This window comes from Lontra canadensis, unplaced genomic scaffold (assembly GCF_010015895.1).
Source record: "Lontra canadensis isolate GAN:19392208 unplaced genomic scaffold, GSC_riverotter_1.0 scaffold4, whole genome shotgun sequence".
NCBI classification, from domain to species: Eukaryota; Metazoa; Chordata; class Mammalia; order Carnivora; family Mustelidae; genus Lontra; species Lontra canadensis.
The window spans coordinates 42781952-42807578 of NW_022630998.1; the positions used below are offsets into that span (position 1 = coordinate 42781952).

At 41.7% G+C, this 25627-nt stretch overlaps 1 protein-coding gene across 1 annotated transcript in view; it reads right to left on the bottom strand.

The window, feature by feature from the left end:
• The window catches only part of MAST4 (microtubule associated serine/threonine kinase family member 4), a 557439-nt gene that overhangs the window by 393437 nt on the left and 138375 nt on the right, over window positions 1-25627 (bottom strand). Inside the window, 1 exon segment of the mRNA XM_032849379.1 lies at window positions 19530-19683. Within this exon segment, the coding sequence (XP_032705270.1) occupies window positions 19530-19683 (154 nt within the window).

The window sequence follows — 25627 nt, forward strand, 5'->3', positions numbered from 1 at the left end:
GTACCTGGCCCTTAGTAAGTGCTCAATAAATGTGAACAGAATGGAAACAGGGACAGTTCTCGAATAAATCTTCGGTGTAGGAAATTCATATGCTAGGATCCTTGCTCACAGAATCCAGCCCCACCTCGGATGGGAAGTCAGACTCAGAACAAGCACTGAGGGAGGAGGGGGGTGGACACAAGCGACAGAACCACTTCCCTTCCCTCCATACAGTTTCATTAGCTCTCACAGGGCACTCGAAAGCAAGCAAAGACCACAGCTAACAGGACCCTTATGTGTCCTCTCCTCCAAAGTCATTGCTGACCACCACCGTACATTTTATGTGCTACTGTACCATGTCTAAGTCTCATCTTGGCAACAAGGCCTGACATGTGCATTATCAAAGGAAAACCAAGTGCAACACTAAAGTGGTAAGGACAGATTTTAATCAGTAGTAATGACTGCAAAAGGAAGAAAGGACTCCAGTGTGAACTGAACTCACCTTCAATTTGTACACAATCACTGAGTGTTTTCATAAGAGAAAGAGAGAGTAGGGCAGGGAGCCAGCGGGGGCTCAGTCGAGTCAGGGGAGTGAAAAACGACACAAGGTCCTGCAGTGTAACTGCGACCAGGCCAGCTCTGTCTGCCAGCTGACAATTACCAAATTCAGACTCTACCCTCCCACAGAGGCTGGGAGAAAGAGACCCGATCTGTTCGCCCCAACAGAAAAAAATTTTGACAGCCCCGAGTTTTCTCAAGCAGGCGCTTTAAGAGAACAAGGGTCATGCTAAGAAGGTTGCCTTGAGCTGTTAGAACCTATGCTAGTGTTTGTTTGTGACTTTACTGACCAAGTCTGAGGCCTGGTTGAGAAGGAGGCTCAGAGGAACCTGGCTAGACTTTGGTCAAGGACAGACTCTCCGTCAGGCTTCCATTCTTTTATTTTGTCACCAGACCCCAACCCAAAGGAGACATTTTGATGTTCAATACTTGATCAGTTCTGGAATTCAGTTTGAACTAAGTTTTTCAACTTAGTCCATATATTTACCTCATACAGTCTTCAAACCCAACAGGATATAAAACATCAAAAGTTGCCAGTCATGTTACGATTGATACCACCTAACTGCTGAGTGCCAACTCTGACCCCCCACCCAGCAGCGATTACACCACTTATTACGAACTTCCCCAAGTCTGTTTCCTCAGCTGGGCAACAGGGGTAAACTTACGGGGTGTTCCTAAAATCTAAAAAGAAAAAACATCATACCGTGGACATTCAGTAACAACAACTTAAAAAATAAGAAACACAAAAAGCTTTCCATGACACTGTATATGATAAGGGGAGCAAGAAATAGACTTCCGTGAAGCCACTGGAAAAATAATTAAATTAGGAAACACACACACACAATGAAATATTTATTATCCTATCACTGGTTAGATTTTAGATGTCATTATTCTTGCATGAGTCTTATCCTTAGGAATCACATGAATGTTACAAATGAATGGTCTGTTAGCACAACACATGGGAGGTTTTTATTCCTGCCTAGACCCCCATTAGTGTTAATAGGGAAAAGAGAACAACAGATGGATTTAAGGCAGTCATTAGAAGACACTAACATCGCACCATACTTGGTAGTGACTTCATCGGACTTTATATAAATTTGCTTTCTGATGACTACCAAGAGCCTCTAAAAAGTGTGTTGCGGTTGTATTCATGCATCATTTGCTGCTTACAATTTAAGAAAATTAGCATCTGTCAACTGCATTATTCAGCTGCACAGGGTGGAAATTAATGGATAATACCATTCTTAATTTCTTGTACAAGAGGTGAGCTTGCCTACCAATTTGGCTGCTTTATTTTAATAGCAAATTGAGCTTGCTGTTACAGCTCGAACTGTGGTCAGCTCTGTGCTCTCTGGAAACACATTTATAAAATTCTGATATGTTTATTACAGCATTTATTACATATATCCTACTGACATAACTAGAAATTCAGAGGCAATAAATAGAGGTCCATATCAAAGCTGAAATCAGTTGGCCAGATTGACGTAAGAACTTGTCAGGCTTCCATTATGGAGGTAGGAGTTGCTTGAATGAGCTTTTTATATTGGTTATTGTTACTGTTTTGGTCACGGGGCCTCTACTTAACAGAGTGGAAGATATGAGCCTTTAAAGATTATATAGTAAAATAAGTAGATTACTGAGCCTAGACCCAGACTGCACCTTGGTTCTATAAAGGCTACATACGGTCTCTTTAATGGGGTGTGTTTTCCTTTGTTTCTACCCTGTATCCCCAGAAACAAGAAGACCTCATAAATGCATGCTTTCAAAAATGAAATACATGCTTTCAAAGCCCCCCAAAGCATGAAGTATCCCTCTGAAGTAGCAAAATACCAGGTCAGCAATAATTTTAGCAGAATGGCTATATAAAGAATTAAATACAGCCTCTGGAGAACTACTTTATCATCGGGGAATAATGGTACCTGACTAGATTTAAAAGCTTCCAGTAAAAAAGTTCCTTATCACCTGAAGGGCAACACAGATTTAGCAGTCAGTCCACAGTCTTACACTTTGGGTGAGTTCTCGTGGACTACAAACAAGCCATCCAAGGGAAAATAAGACCTAGTAACTACTAACAAAGCTGTCTTCGGATAGGGCTTCAGGCACTCGGTTACATATAAAACTCTGAAAAAGTTTGTTTATCCGTCTAAGGCACCAACCAGGAGCAAAAGGAAGTTGAGGGAGCGGCTGTGTTGCTCTCCATGGTTGCAGTGAGGCGGGGCTCAATCCCACCTCTGGGTATACAGAGAGAAGAATTAAAAGCAGGGACCTGAACAGGTATGTGGGCACCAAGTTCACAGTGGTATTACCCACAAGAGCCAGAGGGTGGAAGCAAACCAAACCTCCACTGAGAGAGGAGTCGACTGAGAGATGCTGTATATACATACAAAGGAGTACTGTTCAGCCTTAAAAAGGAATGAAATTCTGACACACGCCACAACACCTCCAAGACATGCTTAATAAAATAAGGCAGACACAGAAGGACAAATATTGTATGACCCCATTTACAAGAGGTTCCTGGAATGGCCAATTTCACTGAGACAGAAAGTATAATCATGGATACTGGGGGCTGGGGAGAGAGGGGAGGAGACCTACTATTTACTGGGTACAGGGTTTCAGTTTGGGAAGATGACGAAGTTCTAGAGATGGCGGGGACAGTCGCATGACATTGTCAATGTACTTAATGCTGCTGACTTGGGCACTTAAAAATGGCTAAAATGGTGAATTTTGTTATGTATATCTTAAAATACACACACACACATGCAAGCGCGTGCACGCACACACACACACACAAACACCTTCACTTGCTTAGCTAAAACTATGCACCTTCCTGAGAAAAAAAATAAGTCTCTTACACTATCTAGGAGGCATCTCCATTAAACTACAGCAGCACGTGCTCTTGCAAATTACACATAAATAACTTGAGCCCTTGGAATCATTTACGAATCAGAGGAACTGAGTTTTTCCCAGAGCGCTCCTGGATTTAGAAATGAAGAAAGGTTAAAGGCCAGGAGAAGTCACTGGCTGAAGCCGGGGAGAACGCATGAGTCAGCAGCCGCTGTCCTCAAGTCTACTCCATCATCCTCAAGATGTTCTTCTCTGCTCCACTGCTCACTCCCAAACACTGGTTTCCTCATCATAGTGACTGTCATCCTCCCAGCAATTAGAGTTTCCCTTTATTCATCTTCAGCTGCTACTACAACACAGAGACATGGTTCCTTCCATCTTCCCTCTCACATGGGTGACTGACTTCCAATTTCTTGTCCCACTGCAAAAGAATAACTATACCTAGACAGCATGGGCAATGCTGCTAAATCATTCTTCTTAATGGCACAAATAAATATAATTTGAGAAACCAACAGACCTGTGACCAGAGAGCGAAGTTCACTGACTCCTATACTGAGCTGCTAGTCTTGCCTTAAAAGGAGAAAAAAAGGGAGGGGGGTGTTTTTACTTGCACAAGGCAAGTCCAAAGTATAGCCTTGACCCTAAGCCTTTAAGACATCACTGGCTCCTAAACAGGGATCTCTAACTGACAGGGGAACTGAACACTGAGTGGAGAGAGTGTGCATGCCTTCTGAGAGGCTGGTCATCAAAGCATGGGATGCCATCTGGACACCAAGGTCTGAACCCAACTAACATCACGATGCAGCTGTCTCCAAACCTCGGTTCTGCTGCATTACTCAAATGCGACGGAGATGCCCTGCTGCACCATGTAGAATACTATCATCAGCATTCTGTATTTTACAAAGGATGGCAAGGCTACGATATGAACCATGAGGGCCTCGTGAGAAAGTTTACAGGACACTTTAGAAGAAAGCTTGCAGCAAGCAGAGCAGGCAGCAGAAAGTAAGAGTGCACTGAGCCCAGACTGGGTACATGACACAGGTTTCAGGAAGTCGCAAAAGGCCAGTTTCGCACCGTGAGAGCACCAGGGACTGTGGACAAGTAACAGCATACTCATGTCTACATTAGAGAAGCCAAAGCCTTTGGACAAACCATCCCTGGCTGCCACTGCCACTATCAACTACAGCTGAAGTTTCAAATCCAAAGTAACTTCAGTTGTGGGCAATACAGTAACATGATTCAAAGGTACTCTCTTCACCCTCAATCACAGACAGCCACCATGTTGCCTTTGGCATTTTATGATAAAATGGGAAAAATGCCAACACACTGTACATTTTTAAATGGTTCAACCTGAATCTATACTTAGTAATATATTTGTTCTTTTTCCTTTCTTTTGTTTTCCCTCGGGTTTCTCTTTAGAAGGCAGTATTTCTTCTCATCCTCCAAGATGACCACTCTCAAACTCCAATATGGGAAGATACCAGGATCAAATGAATACAGGAAACAGAGCTTGGTAAACTGCAGTGTTTCTATTATTACAAGTACTCACAACACCCAGCAAATTCTCCTGCTCTGCAGTGAGACCCAGCCCTAGCCAGCAAATCCCTGCGGCACCTCCATCCCCGAAATGTCTCCATTCAGATGATCACTATCTGAATTTAAAATTCTTATAAAAAAATAACATGATGCTTTTGCCCTAAGCGCTAGCTGTATAGACCAAAGGCTAATGAGACAACTTAAAATTGATTTTTAAACAAGTATTAAACAGAGCCTACTCTAATGAGAACGTGGTCACAAGAATCCGACACCAAGTGGTATGGCTTGGAATGGCTGTCTGTGTGAGGGTACCCAGGAGCACGGTGGTGGCCGTGTCTAGGCAACACTGGGCATAGGTCAGAGTTAACATCTGCAATCTGGCCTCCCTCCATCCACGTATTGAAATATAATTCAGCAGAATGAATTGCTAGACATGCCTAACCCCCTGGGAAATGACAGATATTGATGAATGCTGTTGGGAAGATATATGGAAGGAAACGGCAAATAAATAGAACCATTTTTTCTCAGAGTCATTTTGCAGATATGTGGAGCAGCTGTTAAACTACTTGTCAAGCTTGCCGTTCTCCCTTCCTCTTGCTCCTTCCCCTTCCCCATCTGCCTCCAGACCTTTCTAAAACCCTCAGGAGGACGAGAATCTTGTATGCTTCAAAACACCAACCAAATGAGTAGGAGTCATCCCCACCCCCTCTGTCACACTCTGGCTTCCCAATCCAGTAATATGTCCAATTCTTCCCAAAATATCTTTCCATCTAAACATGTTCACTGCCCTCCTCTGGATCCTGGAAATAGGTTCCATGTTTAAACTCATCAAAGTGTTGAATTCAAGTCCATCACCATTTAGCCCCAGTCACGAGGCTGAAAGCCAAGATTCACCGCCTATGACCATGTGGTAGCTGCATGGCCTTGGTCTGACTGCTTACTCTCCTACATCCCAGTTTCCAGCACATGTTTTGGAGAATGGAGATGATGGAGCAAGCCCAGACTGTGGCTGTGGGGACTAATCAAGAACGTGAACAGAGAGCCTCTCAGACCATCTGGCAAAGAGGAGTCGGGGATAAACAATGACTTAACCCCTCTTCTTTCCAGTGCAGAACTCCTCTTCCCACCAAGGAATTCCTCTTTGGCATCGTCCTCAGAGAGGATCAAATTCTCTCCAGCACAGGGCACTTCGGGAAGAACTGGTTCTCATTCCTTCATCAAATGAACTCAAGAGCCTAGAGGGAGAAACCAATCACCCACAGGTCTGCATCCTGGTTTCCCCATTTATTAGCTAGAGAACCCTGGATACATAATTTTTCCTCTCTGAGCTCTCTTTTCCGATCTCTAGTGAGGATGACGGTAAGTAACACGTGTCAAGTCCCCAACACAGTGTGAAACACACAATTTGTGCTCAGTAGTGGTTTAGGTCCCCCTCCAGGATGCTTTACCCAAATTGCCACCATGGGCATTGAATGCATATCCCAAGGCACTGCTAGCCCTCCTCTTCCCCATCATACCACTTGTTCCTATGTGGCTCCATGCACAGAGTCCCACTTATTGTAATACACACCACACCATGCTCTCTCCAGTGTAAACTCTGTCACCTGGGACTGAACCTCATATGTGTTTGCAGCCTTATGTCACATCCCAGATAACAAAGCTACCAAATTTTTACATGATCACATACTTAATGTCTGTGTATAGTAATTCTCTACTCCATCTCTCATTTGTATTTCTACCAGGGTTCATATTTTTCCATTACCGTGTGGTTCCACATTGCCTAGAAAAATACTCAAATTTGGTTCAATCATTAGCTCTGTAACAATAATGGCAAAGACTCAGCAGCCTTACTGGTCACCTTTCTTGGCTTTGACTTTCACTTCTAAAACTCATCTCCAAAGAAGTCCAACACCTCCATGAAACACTGTATCCTTTCAAAGTAAACTGAAAACATTAGAAAACATTACCATCTTGCGTTGGGAGAAAGTATGAATCCTACACAATTACATTCTTTTGCACAGTAGGATGCTTAAATTGACACACCCAAATGTCCCTGGCAGCCCTGGGATGCTAAACATTTCTGACAACTGCCCTACATCTAAACACTTATGACAGAGGCCAAGGAGGAGCTAGCCATCAAGAGCTTTACAAGAGAAACAAGAAGAACAAAGGCAGCCACAAGGGGATAAAACAAACTCTATGTCACAATCCAAGCAGAAATCTCCAGACAAGTCTGAATTTCCCAATAAGCTCTGTTTACCTAAGAAAACTTTTATATACACAGCCTAAGTCACCTAACAACGTACTTCCACATATATTTATTTGGAACAGTTTCTAGTTCCAAGCTGACATTTATTCCAAACAAATTTCAAATTCTTCCTCCTCAATAACCATGTCTACACTTTCTGAAGAAACTAGTATTTTTGTCTTCAGAGATGTTTGTTGATACTGGTTAATGAGTAAGCAAAAAAATCTAGAATACAACGTGTGAAATGATTCTTCAAAACATACCATCTAGTAGACCTCCCCAAGGGATTCTGAAAGGTAGTTTGTTAAAGACCCCACTTCCAGGGACAGAGACCTCCACCAGGGAGTGCATAGCCTCCTCTCCTTCCTCAGTAGTAAAGTTAATGTCCCTCCTACCTGGTTTAAAAGCAACAAAATCTAAGGAATAATGTTATCCAAACTACATTCGATACCCCGAATTAAGCTCCAGCAAATCACTAAGTGCTTTCCAAAACCTAACACAACACTGCCCTTGTTTTTTTGTGGTTTTTTTAAAATATTTTATTTATTTGACAGACAGAGATCACAAGTAGGCAGAGAGGCAGGCAGAGAGAAAGAGATGGGGAAGCAGGCACCCCGCGGAGCAGAGAGCCCCATGCGGGGCTCAATCCCAGGACCTCGATCCCAGGACCTTTGGTTCATGACCTGAACCAAAGGCAGAGGCTTTAACCCACTGAGCCACCAAGGCGCCCCGACTGCCCTTGTTTTTAAGAAGAGAAAAATTAAAGCCAGGGTCATCCTCCTGATTGCCTTAGCACTGCTTAGAAATTAATGAGAGGCATAGGGTTGGAATTCACCCCCTCATTTCTGGTCTATTCCTTAGTCACTGAGTTCTTCTGAAAGCTTAGAGGGCATTAAGCAGCCTTGAACTCCAGGGTCAGTTCTTCATGTTTTGAAGTAACAGTATCACTAGACTAGTCAGCATTCCTTTTTAAAGAATTCAGCCATGATTACCGGGAAATCAGTGTGCTCGTTGCTGAGGTAGAGGAAGGTAGCCATTTGGTTGTTCCAGTCACCCTCCAAATAACCATCTCTCAAGACTGACATTCTGATCATTTTCTTCTAACAGTTCTATCAAATGCACTTCATCTCCCATGACATGAATCCACAAGAGAGGACTACGACTGTTGAAAGGATGGCAACAAGGTTGTATACAGTCTTGCATATACCAAAGAGGGTATCATGTACCAGATCTGCTTGGTTGTCCACAAAGACAGGCCTGTCTCTGAGTTGACTAACCAACCAGAGGGTCAAAGAAAACATAAGAAAAGGATATTGTACTAATATCTATGTGCAAGGCCTCTAAAAACTCTTGCCTTTCTTACCATGCATGTCCCTATGAGACAATGGGTCCGAGAAGGCCTAGGTACAAAACCAGTCCAGTCTCTACTGAAAAACGTTGCAAATAAAAATATAAGATGCCTAAATACATTTGAATTCAGATAAATCTGAATACATATGCCCCCAATTTTATATTGGACTAAGTGTACTGAATACCTTATTAGTGGTTTATCTGGTATGATTAATTGGGTGTCATGCATTTTTATCTGGCAATTTGATTTACTGAGCACTTAATACGTGCACTGCAGGAAACTTGGCTTTGAGGATACAAGGAAAAGTTCCTGGAGGAATTTATCAGCTAGTAAAAGGGATGATAGGTATACCAAAATGGAAAAGGTAAAGTGGCCAATCCTCTAAGAAGAGGGCAATGTAAGCAATGGAAGGGGGAGGAGGCAGCTCAAGTAGGGTTGCTGAAGAATCAGCAAGTGATATGAAGAGGTGTTTGGAATGGGATTTGAATGTTGCAGAAGACCATGAGTTTCACTTCCCTGTTTTGTACACCTAAGTAGGCATCTCATTGCTGTGAGGTTTTTTGTTTTTGTTTTTGTTTCTTTAAGGTTCCATTTATTTATTTGAGAAAGAGAGAGAGAGAGCACAAGCACGGGGAGGGGCAGAGGGAGAAGCAGACACCCTGCTGAGCAGGGAGCCGGACACCGGGCTCAATCCCAAGACCCTTGGATCATGACCTGAGCTGAAGGCAGATGCTTAACAACTGAGCACCCAGGCACCCTTTATTGCTGTGAGTCTATATATGTATTTGGGACATATCATTTTCCCTTTTTTTATAAATTATTTATATATGCTGCTGTCGCCAAAATCTAGTGTAGTGGAGCACAGCAGAACAAAGAAATGCTTTAAGCACTGACATTCCTGGAAACCAAAGCAAACACAGTGGGTGACCCAACTCTCACTACTTAGCCGAAGAAAGAATTCAAATTTATCAGACTAATTTAACTCAATTTCCTTGTTCTGAGCCCAGAGAAATTTGCCTCAAAGTTTTTAAAGAAAAGGCCACTGATTGACAAACATAATTGTTCCTGTCCGCTATAGTGAAAAAAGGCAAAACTAGAGGCGCATCCTAATTATGGGACACTGAGTAACGATAGAGGGCACAGAGCCATGCACACATGCATACATGTCAACACATACTGCGTTAAGGTCCGTTATTTTACATACATACATTTCACAGGGAATTGAATGCTGGGAACTCTGTCACCTTATGCAAGATCCTTCAAGCCTAATCTGGTTCGGGGTTCATCATTTAAGGTGGGAATGATTCTACCTATGTTCTTGTTCAGAAAAAAAGGAACCAGACATTTCCATAATACTGCACTTTCTTGTTAAAAGTTTCACCTGCAGCAGTGAACAAGTCAGCAATGGGTTAAAAGCAAAGCAGAGACTGACCCTCCAGCTCTCCCTTCTGGCGCTGGTGTGAGGCAGTGCACCTGACACAGTCAGAGAACGGAGAAATGATCTGGCTAGGCAGACTCGGGAAAATAAATGTGGCTCTGACAATATGCGTTGATTAAGTACTTGAATGACAATGGAACATGACAATGACAAATGCAGGCTACCACCACCAGAGTCATTAATATAGCAGAAACACTAATTTTTATAAATCTTTAAACTTCCCGGTTGGTGGCATTTGCATTTCTTTGCCTACTCTTTCCACTGCAGCGTTGACATCAAGTCAGCTTAGTTTTCCACTTCCACCCAGGAAGTTAAGAAAAAGATCTACATTCTTAATCTCTGATTCGCCACTGAAAACGAGTTTTGAACAGAGATGTATAGATTTCAGCAGCCGATGACAGGACATCATTGGAACGCTCCTCTAGAGAAGACAGTGGGCTTCCGTGCTCAACAATGGAGCAAGTATTTATGTGAGAAGGGAGAAAAAGAAGGGAAACTAGTCTCTGCAAAGACGTCCTCCTGCCCCCCACCTTGGTAGCTAAAATTATTTACTACTCAAACTCAAAGGGACTTGGAGACTGTCTGATCCAATCCACTCATTTTACAGATGATTAAATTAAGAACCAGAAACCAAGACAGGCATCACGTAGAGCTGTCCATCTGACTAGAATCTGGGCCTCTGACCCCCATTTCATGATTCCTATCACATTCTGTAACAGCAGTATACAGCATATCAAGATGCTAACTCCACCCAGCCAACTCACTTGCGTTCCATCTTTAAACCCTATTCAGTATAACCCACGTATCCCATTCTCTTCCTGACACACATCTCCCCTAATCGTGACTGCATCACACCCAACTACCAAGTGTTATCCAGAGGGTTCCAGCACACGAGCAGTGAGCACCCTGCATGCACCTCTGTACAGATGCAGTATGGTTTCACTGTACAAGTTAAGAAAATGTCCCCAGGAGAGCCACTGACCCACACCCAGCTGCATGCAGGAGCTCCAGGGTGGCAAGAAATCTCCCTGGCCTTCCCCAACCTTCTTGCCCCATCCCTAGTAATTCCAGGAGGGCTCTGTGTGGGATTTAACAGGCAACACTGATTTTCTATTACTTCAATTTGTATTTCATATTCTTAACCATAGTATAACCAATTCAACTTTTGTGGCTTCCTCACATATATGGTGAAGTGTCACAGGGACTTAAAACCATTTCATCTTTTACGGATGATGCATATAAGGAACTGAGAGGATAAGCTTGGAGGCTGCACACTTTTCAGAACCTGAAAGTAGACAACTCATAAAGGATACGAAAACCATGTCCAGCCATGCAGGCCTCAGTCTACCCTATCGGAACAAAACAGAATTTCAGGGATGTACACAAATACAAAACCAGTGGAGAGAAAACAAAAAAGAACATTATTGCGTCCATTCAAAAAATCAACTCCTTGATAAAAATGCCCCTAACACCCCCCCAAAAAATCAACTTTCTATTCTAAAACAAATTTGAAGAACAAACTACTTGAATCTTTGATATATGGATTCAATAAATCCAGATTTCTCCCAAGAAGAACCAAAGTCCATTATTAATAGAACCACACTAGAACACAAGAAATATGGGGGAGATATTAAGAGAGCAAGAAAGGAGGAAGGGGGAAGGAGGAAGTCTAGTGCTTTGTGGATCTTGATGTTCATCTACCTTTCCTTTTTTTCTGTAAAGTTTCTTCATTAGCTTGATACAGAGAGCCTCCTTATCTATTTAGACACACACAACTTTTAAAATAATACCAGCAAAAACTTCGAAAGACACTCTTCCTTGGTGTACTTCAAAGACGTTCAGGTACAACATTTGATCTGTCACACCCACCACACCCAGGAGAGGGTCAAGCAGGTGAACTTACTTTGCAAGTGAGAATGGTTCAGTCCTAGTATTCAGCTGATTTTCCTACCCTAGCAACCTTCAAATTCTAAGTCAACAATGATTTAAAGCCCACGTTATTTTTGCTCTGTAGAAGGCACCTCAAAAAGCTTAAGAGAAATGGAGTCTTCTTTTTTTTTTTAAAGCTTTTATTTATTTATTTGACAGAGAGATCACAAGTAGGCAGAGAGGCAGGCAGAGAGAGAGGGGGAAGCAGGCTCCCTGCTGAGCAGAGAGCCCAATGTGGGACTCGATCCCAAGACCCTGGGATCATGACCTGAGCTGAAGGCAGAGGCTTAACCCACTGAGCCACCCAGGTGCCCCAAAATGGAGTCTTCTATCAACATCTTAATTACTACTCAGAATTAATTTTTTAAGTCCTTCGAACTCAATCTGATATGAAACCCATCAAATGGCTTTCTGATGAGCCAGCTCTGCTGACATAGCGTGGCTCCCAGCACTCTCTGGAGCTCACACTCCTTCAAAGCTAACAGCCTCACCTCTCATCTGACTCTCAGTATCAGAAAACCACGTCAGGATTCTTCAAGCCCTCATGTAGACTCATCCCGTAATTAATTCTCCCAATATGCCTGACATCATCACCTCTTGGGAAGGCTTCCATGGTACCGAAGACCTGAAAGAACTATTAGAGTTTCAAGTAGGTCTCTGCAACCTGGTTCTGAATAAGGTGGCCACATGGCAGTTCCTAAGCAGCAGGTGTCCGGGGGCCTGGGAACCACCTGATGATCATCCTGTTAGGGGGAAGCCATGACTCCTGAGCCACAGCAGAAGGCTCCCTGACAGAGGGCCACTGGAAGGCAGCATCTGCCAAGGGAACTGGCCAAAAGCTGCAGGCCCCATTAAGTAGAAGTCTCTGGAGGTTTTCCTACTCTGACAAGGAGAAATCATACAACAAAAATACACCACGAGAATCATCTTCTAATTAGAGCGCCTGGATACCAGCAAAATATCCAGATATAAATGGACATGGGAGTGGTGAAGACAGCAGTGGTTTTAAAGGCTACTTAAAAGCCAGCACTCTCAACCAGGAAAAAGATGCTAAAGGAGTTGCCTCTTAATAGCCTAGCAACCCAGAAGAATGGGTAGACTTCCTCCAGTTTCATTAACTACTATTGATGAACTAACAATTTTACAAGTTCTAAAACAAAACCGTAAACCAACCTAAAACAACGCCTGCTCCCAGTTATATACCTTCAGCCTGGAGGTTTTTTAAAACATTAACAAATAGCAAAACAAACAGAAATAAACATATTTTAAAAATAAAGATTTTTCAAACATTGACAAATAGCAAAACAAACAGAGGCTTTTAAACCAATGCAACCTTAAGTGAGAATTATCTGTGGATCTGGGGTTTTCTCCCTGGTGGCCGAGAGCCAAAAACCCAAACTGAAAGCATCACAAGAGAGCATCATTTACATCGACTGTAAATGTCTTTGCCCTTTAAGAGTTTCAAATTTTGCCAGATTTCAAAATATTAACATTTCATTCATCCTCCAGGGCCTGGTTACATCCAACTCAGCCCACCCCATGCTTAGTCCCCAACACAACCACACGCCCAGGTCCCCACTTACAGTCCTCCTTTTAAGCTCTCTTTGACTCCACCTCTGAGCAATTCCACTAAACGCACCAGAAGTTCACTCATTCTTATACAGCTTGGCTCCACTCTCCCCCACCACTGTCTTAAACAACCCTCAACCAGGCCTCTCTGCTTTGTTCTGTGGAAATACTATTCTCGGTACACCCATTTCCATAGTGTCTTAACCTTTTCCTCAAACATGCAGATAGCCTTCACTTTTGATTCGTGACCTCAGACCTTAAATCAGTTGTCAATGCTTCCAAGCAATTCTATTACATTCATAGCTCTCCTCCTGTTCTCCAAGACCCTATGACTTTCTTCCCTACTCTATGCCCATATGACCCTCCTGACCGCTACCCGGGGTCTCCTAACACATTGACAAAGGTGAAGCCACCAAATCTATTAAACTACCTACTTTTTATTAAGCAAATTAATTGAAAACAGTGATATGGAAAGGAGACATCTAAACACAGAACTTCTTACTCTCAAGATACATGTAGATTCACATGAAGTAGGAAGAAACAATACACAGAGATTTCAGATACATTCTACTCAGTCTTCCTCAGTGGTAACACCCTGTAAGACTACAGGGTACTATAATCATCAGTAGAATGACACCAACACAGTCAAGATCTAGAACATGTCCAACACCAGAGGATCCTTCATGTAGCCCGTTTATAGTCACACTTACTTCCCTCCCACCTACCCCTCCTTAAGCCCTGGCAACCACTCACCAGTTCTCAACTTCTACAACTGTGTCATTTCAAGAATGGCATACACAAATGGAATTAAACAGCATGCTTTTTTATGCAGTCTAATTCCCTGGAGATTTACCAAGCTGTCATCCCCATCAACAGTTCATTCCTTTTTATTGCTGAATAGTATTCCATGATATAGCTGTACCTAGACTACCAACTTTTGCATCCTTTTGCTCCTCCTTCCTCCTGTTTCAAGGGAGGAAGTGCCCCTTTGCCTATAAAAAAGCCAACATGTGCTGCAGATACGTTGCTGGATTCCTCCCAAAGCACTTCCCTTTGGCTATCATCTCTTTCTTCGGTAGCACATCAACACCTGACAAACATGCTCACATGGACCCACATTAAGAGGTCTCCTCTGAACCCTCATACCTTTCCAGCTCCCACCCACATCTCTAGTCCCCCCTTGATATTTACTAAATATCAAGGCTACCCAGAAAAAAGTCTTATTTTATGTAAATTCACTTTAATCTCAATTCTTTGTCTCGCCCACCAAGCTAAGGAGGCATCTAGGATGAGAAACCCATGAAGCTCTATGCAACCCTGAAACACAAAGGCCTCCAGGTTAATTTTAAAGAAAAAAAATGTTTTCTAGGATTGTGCTGTTTGTTTTTCCCTTTCCCTCTTGAGGTAAAATCCCCTCTGAAATGGTTTTAAAATTTTTTCAAATGTCATTCCAAACCAATTACCATAGTCCAAGAAAGAAAAATGTCTCAATATTCCCTCCCCTCCCCACCAACCCCCCCCCCAGGACAGAAGACTGGATCCTAACTGTGTTAGAAATTCTAGTTCATGCTATCTACAAAGTTGGTTTATTACTATTGGATTCAACTTACAAACACATACAGATTCTTTGTTTTACATTCCAAACAAGCCATGATGTTTTGAAAAACACGACTTTCTTCAGTAGGAAAAGAATCATGCCTTTTCTGACTATTAGGGCTCCAACATACATCTCAATTGTGAAATTCAGGACCAGTATTCAGGGCATTCCTTTGCCTGTCAAGAAGCCAGGATGCAAGATCCTTCTCTCAGGAAGATGATCTCTCCTTCACTGTTCAGCTTCCTTAAGGTGAACTGCCAGGCACCTTACCACATATTTCTGACTTGACTTAGGGGTCTGTACAATGATTAGAATAATGCTCCTCTTACTCATTAGGGGGCTCCAAAGCTCAGTCAGTGTTTACAGGATGATTCTGGGTGCCTATTTAGCAAGTTGCAGGCCACGAAGAGAGAAAATACCATTTGCCTCCAAAAAAAAAAAAAGATTTTTTATTTATTTTTGTTTTTCCTTCAGGCAGGGTTGCACATAGTAAGCTCTGGGTTTTTTGCTTGCTGTAATGTGATTAAATAATTGTATGCTTAACAAGGAGGAGGAAAACAATTCCTGTCTAGGTAGGCCTATGAAAAAGATACTGATTTTTCCCCCCTTTATTACCTTTAAGTAATCCCAAATTTAGTTAGGGAAGAAAACACCAAAAAGTTCAGCTATGGCTATCCGTGCATGGGGGAGGTAAGGGCTTCTCAGACTTTTTCCTTCCCCTTTGTTTTCTAATTTGTCTACCTTAAACATATATATCACTGTTATAATTAAAAAATAGTCACATACAAATATTCTTATTGTAAAGAACTGTTTAAACTAAAGAGGCCAATTTTGACAAATGGAATCATTGGTCCAATTCTTTGCTCCCCTGCAGTAGGGTTATACACCTGCACCTTTGCCAAGGTATCACATGGGTAGAGCATGTTTCTGCCCCTTGACTCTGGGTTTAACAATGCGACTTGCTCTGGCTGATAGAAAATTAGCAGACATAATGCCCAAGAGGCTCGAAATGTGCCTGAGCTGGCAAACATGCAGTCTCATGCTCCTGTCTTTTACCAGAACATGATGCCTTGGGGTAGCTGCTGGTCCAGGAAAGCAGAGAGACACAGAGCAAATCTGGACCCAAAGAGCACCCTAGACCCAATCCCAGCAGAGGTCAGACTAAATTATCCAAAGTCCAGCTGACCTGCAGCCATGTGAGTGAGAAAGAAACACTAGTCTGCCAATGAAATTTTGTATATATACAATATTATTGTCACCAACTGATAAACCAAGTATTGCCCTCCCCACACACACACACAAAACAAACCTCAGTGGCAAAAAAATGTCTCGTGTGTTGAGTTGCAGGGTGTGAAAAAACGCGATAGCATCCTTCATGTGCCCATTAACAAGGAACCCAGTCAAACACCATCCCAGTATGAGAAAACTCCTTAGCAGACAGGAATTGTTTTCCTCCTCCTTGTTAAGCATACAATTATTTAATCACATTTACAGCAAGCCCTATGAAGTAAGCAATGCCTTGAGACCATTCAACAATGGGGTTTCATACAAAAACATATTGTGAGCCTCCGACAATGTTAAAACTCAGATTCAAGTCTTAGTTTGCTGTCTGTGAACACCTCAATCTTGTGCCATTCATTCAAACTATCTGTTTCTCAGTGTTTTCATCTGGAAAATGGGGATAAGACTGCCTCCCTCACAAATACATAAATATGTCTAAGAACTAAGTCAGTCAATAAATGTAATTCCCTGCAAACAGACCATGCCACATCATAAGCTCTTAAAGTTAGCTGTCACTATTATTAGTGATAACACAATGAAAACATCACACATCTTCCTCCCAGAGAGCTGGGTTTAATGAAACCTGTCAAGGATAATTGGGTTACAAAAGTTTCCAGCCACAGGCCTTCACAAAAAAAAATTTGTTTCAAAGAAAGCAGAAGAAAATTGCCAAAGAAAAGACTTTTAGATTAAAACAAGGCTAAGCAAGAGGAAGATGGCTGGTCTTTACAAACAAAATCTATCAGGCACAGACTTCTGATGGCAAAACCAGTTTGACTTAATTAAGTTTAGCAACAAGTATGTTCCAAGGTAAGATCACATGTGATTATTCATAGTTGCCTACAACTAGTGGAAACTATGTTTCTTAAAGATCAGAAATGAGATTCTCTTTCTGCTCCAACTGGACACCAGAATACTGCCTGACACAAAGTAGAAACAAAGTGGACAGGGATCCAAACTGATGTTCAGAAGCCCAAGTTCTCCATCAACTGCAATTCAATTTATGCTGCACGTAATACTAATAGCCACCCATCAGTGGCTAAGTGCTTTGCATAAATTCTTTTATTAAATCCTCAGCTAAGCTATTTAGAGGACCAATTAGAATGTTTTCTTCATATTCCAATAAAACTTACAAGCAACTGTTTTTAAAACCAGACTGATGCTCATGAGACTCTTTTAAAAAAGCTCTCTCTCTAAGGACTAATAAACATTTTTGAAAGTTAATTATCTAAAATAACTGTAGAGCATACTAAATTTTTTAAGAGTAGAAATGCCAGGGCTATTGAAATTATGAAATGGGAATCAATTACAGAATTTTTTTTAAAGCTATAAGCCAAATTTCATGATTCAGGTCATATATCTGCATCAACACCTAGACCCCTGCATTGTTTTAAAGTTTTAAGTCAACTCCTTCAGCAAAAATTGGAGAGAATCATTAGTGGCCTACTTTTGGTCAAAAATAGTTTAACCAAAGTAAGTAAATTTCCTAAGTGAAATTAGTAAGCAAAGGGATCAGTATTTTAACTGTTAACATTTAGTCCCCACCACCTACAAAATAAAGGTGGGTCTACCTAATTTTTAGCAACTCCCTGAAAAGAAGCAAACAGTCTGAATCTATAAATGGAAAGCAAAGAAAAATTCCCTAACAAGCCTTAAAAGAACATCAGTAAAACTCAGGCATGAACATTTACTTAAACTTAGTGAAGTAGAGCAGGGTTTTTTTCTTATGAATTTCTTCCGTTTGGTCTGAGGTCAGTTTCACCCTGCATTCCAGCAGTATGCCACAATGGGTCAAATGTTCTAGATTCTACTGGGTCTAATGTCAGAATCATTTTTGTTCCCAGAATTTTCATCTCCAGAAAGTCAAAATCCATAATTCTCCAAAAAAATGTAAATAACTGAACTTATTTACAGACCACTGAAGAACAGGCAGAGAAGACCATCACATACTGAGAAAACTTTGCTTTGGGGTTTAAAAAACATTTTCTGCAAGGTTATTTATATTTAGAGGAAAAAGCACTCAAAATGAAATAGAAATTTAACCTTCAGTGATTTAAAGTCTAATAACATGAAAATTTATACGGTGAGTTATTAAAAATGCTTAAAAATTATCTTAAGTTGGCTATCTTTCAAGTCAATACAAGTGATTTGTGAGTTCTCTGTATCTGAAAAAGTTTAATTTTTTACAACATGACGAAAAAGCGCATGAAAGGAAAAAAAGGATGAAAGATTTGAAGAGATGCTTCATAGAAGATAAGTGAACGTCTAACAGGCACATGAAAAGACGTTCAACATCATTTAGTCGTCAAGAAAATACAAATTAAATCCACAGCGTGACAGGACTGTCTACCCATTAAAATGGCTAAAATTAAAAAGGCTGGCAATACCACAAGTTGGCAACGACGCAGAGCAATTAGATCGCTCATCTGTTGCTGGTGGGAATGTAAAGACAGTACAATTTTGGAAACAGTTTGGCAGTTTCTTATGAAGTTCAATATACACTACAGATACATGCACCAACATAGATGAATCTTAAAAACATACTGAGTGAGAGACGCCAGACACAAAGAACATGTACTGTTTGACTCCATTCATGTTAATTTTTTCTTTTTTTTTAATATTTTCTTTATTTATTTGACAGAGAGAGAGAGAGAGCACAAGCAGGCCGAGCGGCAGGCAGAGGGAGAGAAGCCAGGCTCTCTGCCAAGCAGGGAGCCTGATGCGGGGCTCGACCCGAGGACCCCGGGACCACAACCTGAGCCGAAGGCAACCCCCAACCGCCTGGGCCACCCAGGTGCTCCCCATTCATGTTAAATTTTTAAGATGAAGCTAAGCTGCAGTGACCAAAAGCAGATCTCTGGTTGCCTGGGGCCAAGAAAGGAAGATTGGGCGTGAGAACGACGCAGTCGGGGCCAAGGATCCATTCTGTATCTGGACTGTGGGGGTGGCTATGTGACAGCATACGTTTGTCAAAATCCATACACATGGACACTTAAAATGAGTCCATTTTACTGTATGTGAATTTTATTTCAATAAGAAACTTCATTTGTAAAATCCGCAATTCTACTGCTGTCTGGATTGGATCAGCTTTTACCAAACAGTGTGTAGAGGGACGGGTGGGTTTTCACACATGGGACCGGGCACCTGTCAGCCCCTGCTGGTGGGTCCTCCTCTGCCACGTCCGTCCCTCATGACTCACCTGTCAGAGCCCCTCCCAGGCTGCCCCGCCGCAGCTCTCGACCATCCTCACTCAGCTGTCTTTTAAACTTCAATGACTTTGCAGGGCCAGAAGTCACATCTGGGTTGCTGCATTTCCGAAACGGCATGGGTGGCGGGGACAGTATGTGGTCAAGCTGCAGAGAGAAAGAAGGGGCGTCACTCACTAAGGACACTCTCAAGACACCCAGCATGCAACACCAATTGGTCCCAGGCTCCTCTTTTCTTAGCCTTCTCGAAATCCCTCCCACCCAAGGCTGCTGCCCATCTGGTTACTTTAGGCAATTCAGGGTTTCACTGTTGGGTCCTGCATCTGAAAAACATTCTGGCTTACTGCAAAATCTCAATAGCAACGATTTTTAAGCTGTGGGTCACAACAAACTAGTGGGTCACGAAATCAAGTTTAGCAGATCTAAGCAGTATTTTTTTTTTAATACAGTAGAAGTTGCTAGAGTCTAATGAAGGAAAGAAAGGTACCGTTTCATGAAATGTCTGATAAAGCTATTTTTGCACATGTGTCCCGAGTCACTGGGTCAAATATATGTCTTTCCATGGGCAATGATCGCTCTAAAAAATGAATAACAATATTCTATAGAGAATCAATAGATAACTGCTTTAGTTGTTCACAAAAGAAAATCCACAAGCTTCTGGAGCTCACAAATATGTGCAGGGAAGGGCAATTTCTAAGCACCACGGCCCTGAATGCAAATCAATACATCCCTCTATCACTTGATCGCTTTTTAAAAGAAAACCTGTCCTAAGAATCAGAGAAACTAAAACCACTTCAAGCAACAGCTTTCTACAAAAGAATCCCTTATTTCAAGATCTGTCCTCCTTTTCCAAAAAAAACCCTTTCATATTTGAATAGGGCCATATTTTCTAAAATGTTTACCTTCGAAGTATAGACACATATATATGGGTTTAGATGGTTATTAAGGACAAAAACGTTCACATGCCTGTATCTATCTCCAGACAGTTATTAAGAACAAGAGAGAATTACAAAAGGTATTCATGGAAATTCCACGTGCCACAGAAAAAAACACCTTGTAGAAATTTAAATCCAGACAAGACTTCAGTAGCATTGCTCAAATGTGGGCATTTCTAAGGATGCTTCATTGAGACGTATTTTGTTTTGTCTTCCTGGGCAGAGAGAAGGATATCTGGTTATACCTGTCAGCATTTTTTCAGATTAAGACTATCAAGGATATATTTTATAGGAAAATGAAATTTAGGGGCAAAATCATTCACTTGTCTTTGTACTGAAGCATATTCAAAACCACCGCACAAAAAGAAATTTAACCCTGCCTGTGGATAACTCCTCCCAAGCTCACTGATGTGGAGCAGACCTCACTGGCTCAGCTATTATAAGATGTCAGCTCTCCCCCAAGCTCACTGCATTCATTAGTGACCCGGAACAGCTGGATTTCAGGCACTTGTCAATAGGTACAACCCCAACTCCATTGCCCATCAGTTATTTACTGTATTTCATTGTCCGTATTCTTGTGAGAGGTCCCCAAAAACCTTGCAGTGTATCCAAGCCAGATCAGTAGGGAAAAGGGATTCCAGATTGCACTCTTGGAAGCTATCTGTTGAGTCCGCTCTTCATTACAACCGTGTCCTACTTAGGAGGACCTCCAAGAAGGAATTGTATCTAATTTTAGACACCTTGGCCTTAAACCTTATGGACACCAAATTGGAGCAAGGGAACCCTGAGTGACCCATCAGCTACTGGAAAATGCAATCAGTGGTCCAAGCGTAGTCCGATCATTACACAATGTAGAGGTTATTTTGCTTTCTTCTTGGCTCCATTTTAAGCCCTTACCCCAGTTGGTTTTGGGTTTCGTGTTTTGTTTTGTTTTCATTTTCCCTGCCAATTTTTAAAATATTTTTTATTTTAAAGTAGGGTCCATACCCAACGTGGGGCTCAAATTCACAGCCCTGACACCAAGAGTCATGTGCTCTACCAAATGAGGCAGCCAGGTACCCCTCTTTCCAATTTTTTTTTTCTAATTTGAAAAATTTCAGAACAAAATTTGTAATGACAAAAAAAGTTTTAAGGGCAGTACAATGAGTTAAGGGCACCCATGACCCCTGGTGAAAAGTTAACCTTTTGCCATACTGTTTTTGCTCTCTCTCTTTCCACCACCCCAACACATTAGAGAGTTCCTTGCAGACATTATGAATCTTCCCCCCTCAAAACTTCAGCATGCCTCTGCTAAGAACAAGGACATTCTCTTCAATTCTCCTACCCTGTATTATATGTAACCTTTTAAGATGTCTCAAATCTTCTGTTATCAATTTAAATTATAAATAGTAGGGAAAGGGTAAAATAAGATGATATCATATAGACGTACTGGTAGAAATTTGCTCTTTTGCATTAAAAGGAAAAATTGCATCCACAAGGTGGCAATGTGCCACAGACATTCAACAAAACACTCCCTATTAGCTGGCTACTGGGTCCTCTAAATGCGCCAAGAACCCCTCAGAGTATCTGAGTGACTTCAACTCCATTCCGCTTAGTGATCTCCTCCTAATTACTAGTGGCATCTGTGTCAAATACAAATATTTATTGTTTAAGGTTCATCAATTTCTGCTACTTATTTTTCACCTGAAGTTAAATTTTTCAGCTTGCAGAATTACAATTACTCTCTCTGGGGAGGATTGTTATATCACCAATTAACAGAGGGTGGAAAAATAAGCAGAGGAAAGATAATTCCTAAATAAGAATGATGTGATTTCCTTACCTATTTCCAACAAAGCCCTCCAAGACAAAATGAATGCCAAGGAAGAAGGAAATCAAGAATAAAGTGTAAGAAAACAAAAAAAGAAAATCCGTTTCATCACATATAGAGGCACAAGCTCTTAGTCCGTAAGTCATTTTTAATCAGAATCATAACCCCAAGAGGGGAAGTATTATTTTAAATCTGGGAAAATGGAGTCAGTGAACTGTGAGGCTGTAAATGTTTCAAACAAAACATAAGGAGAAAAACCTGTAAGCATAGGGCCATGTTCCATGATCCCATTTCCTTCTTCACATCAAATCACAGTCCCAACAGGGCTCTCTCTAAATAGATCATTTTTCCAAATTTGCTGGGTTGTCAGTGCCTCTACTTTTCTTTCTACAATTAGTCAAAGCTTCTCAAACTGGTCCACTGCAGCCCTGCAATTTATTTTTCATTTTTTGTCCTGATTCAAACACTCATGCTCCATCTACAAACATTTCAGCACACCCTAGAGCTTATGGTAGACATCAAACCTGTCACTTTGGATGCTGCCCTTTAAATGATTCCAGTTTAATGTTTGCTAACTTTTCCAAACTCCCCAGGTCTTCATACTACAAGCAGTTCAGCCAATGACAAAGCTTGTCCTGAAACTTCCAGCGATGTGTAAGGGCATCTAAGCCTGAACTTGGCACGCCTGCTTCACACACTTCAAATTTTCCTCACTAAGCAGATCATGGACTGCTAGAGGGCCAGCGCTACTGCCTTGTCACATGCTTACTTCACCCGCTGCCAGCCACAGAGTGGCCCTGATCAACACACATTTTCCAGAAATGCATCCTCACTTCATTCACCAATAGCAAATACCAATTCGTGGTGGACTCCATTTGCTCCCAGTTTCCTAGGTCAGTTTTCTTAACCTCCTGTAATTCCAAGAGCCACAAAATTTTGATGTCAGACCAACAGGGAGCGAGTGTACCACCAATTATGTGGAAACAGCTGCCACTGCTGGAGCAGTTTAACACACCAAACATGGAAGCATCTTAGAGAACAAGAGGCGTACAGACACTATTATACAACTGCTTCAAGTCTAAGGTATTGGGGCCAACGTTTCCAAAATTCTCAGTCCTACAGAAAAGCTAGTCACCAGAATTCCACATCTGTGTTTTCTTTATTTATCACATCCGTCCTCTGTGGGACGTTTTACAATGATTGTGCTGAGGAAAGCAAGAACCCACCACGAACACACTGGCTTCATCCAGCGGCAAAAAGCACAGGTAAAGGCACATCACTGAGCAGTCGCCATCTTACTTTGATGTCTCCGCTTACCCCACCCCCACTATCTCCAAACGTGGACAGCGGGGTTCTTCTTCCATGGCTATATTCCCCAGGAATAGTATCATCTCTTTCTAAAAGGGCACATCCTAACTTTCAATTAATATTCAACTTGCTCCTTTTGAACTGACCATTTTCCCAGAACTCCCCTTCTAGACACTTCCATGCATGAGCCCATGAGTCCTATAGCTTCTAAATAATTGCAATGATTGTGTGAACATAAAGGTATTTTTCCATTTTCAGTCAACTGCAACTCCTTTCTCTAGCTACTCAAGTCACAAACCTTACAGTTTATTCGGAACTTCTGTTTTCACCCATATTCAGTCAGCAAATGCTCTCAGTCAACCTCCAAAATACATATATCCAGAATCCAATCACTTCCCCATTTCTACTGTTACTGCTCTTACCCCTGTTGTCCAGATCTCTCTGTTGCCGTACCTGCCTAAGCACAGCAGTCAGGGACCCATCTAAAGCATAAGCCAGATGGTGCACAACCTCTGCTGGAATCCCCCACAGCTTCCCTTCACCCAGAACCAAACCCAGAATCATGGCAATGCCCTACAGGTCCTACCACCTCTACCCACAAGTCTCTGATCCCAGCTACTATGACTCCAGTCAATCTACCTTGGTGTGTTGCTGGACCTCTGGTGCCCTGGGCATCTTGTCACTCAGCACAATTACCTTGACCACAGCCTCTGTCAGGAACTCACTCCAGGTATTATCTCCCATGATCCACTCTCCCATCAGCCCCTCTCCATCTTTCTGGTCCCTATTCAAACATTACTCTTCCAGGGGGCTCTCTCCCACAGCCTTGTGAGCCTTGTGTAAAACAGCATGCCTACCACTTCATTCCCTTCTTTACTTTTCCTCCTAATATCTATCACCCCATGTTACATCTTTTATATCAGTTTATTGTCCTTTTTTTAAAAAAAGACTTTATTTATTTATTTGACAGAAATAGATCACAAGTAGACAGAGAGGCAGGCAGAGAGAGAGGAGGAAGCAGGCTCCCTGCTGAGCAGAGAGCCCGATGCAGGGCTCGATCCCAGGACCCTGAGATCATGACCTGAGCCGAAGGCAGAGGCTTTAACCCACTGAGCCACCCAGGCGCCCCCAGTTTATTGTCCTTCTTCCACTAGATCCTAAAGTTGCATGAAATTACACACTAGTCTGTTCCATTTGTCCACCACTCTACATAAAAGGCACCATGTTAATATTGGTTGAAAGAACAAACGAATGGCAATCTCTGGTATTTTGTTTAAAATACAACAGCAAAAGAGAGAACACATGCAATTAAGGGGTTTTATTGATGGAAAAAGCTGAACAAAATTATATTAAATGTTACTCAGGGTGAAAATGCTCAATTGAGTCGAGCATTTTGACAAAATTGAATGTTTCGTGTATGAAAAAGACCCTGAGGTTATAGCAAACGCCATCTTTTTAAAGAATCTCTGCTATATACAAACTAATATGCTAATGTTTTAACACTGCTATCTCTGAAGGTGATTCCTAAATAATGAATTATTCGGCCCCTTAACTAGATCCTAGCTAGCATATTCAATTGTGTCTATCAATCCATGCCTTTCCCTACACTCCTTTCTCCTTTCTGTAATTCCTTGCTCATCCCAAGATGTGGCACATGCATTTTAAAGACCCATCCAGAATGCATGTGCCCTAAGGCCAAAGTTCATTAGTTCACCAGGATCATCAATGTCACCTGCATACACAATGAGGCTCACCAGTAAAGTCTTTATGCTAAAAAAAGAAAAAAGAGAAAGAGACTGACTAGTACCATGGGGTTATGAAGACAACGTTCAGTTATTGTTTCTTGATATTAAATACTCTAAAACACCAAAGGTATGAAAATGAATAATTTAAAAAATTGCACAGTCTATGCCTGTAATGTTAATTAAGTGCTCTACTGCCTCTGTCCAATAAGGAAACCAAAGAGCAACCTGAAACGACTTTATTTCGAAATAGGATTTTATTTACTTTTAAACCAAAACCTATAAATGACATTTTAAAA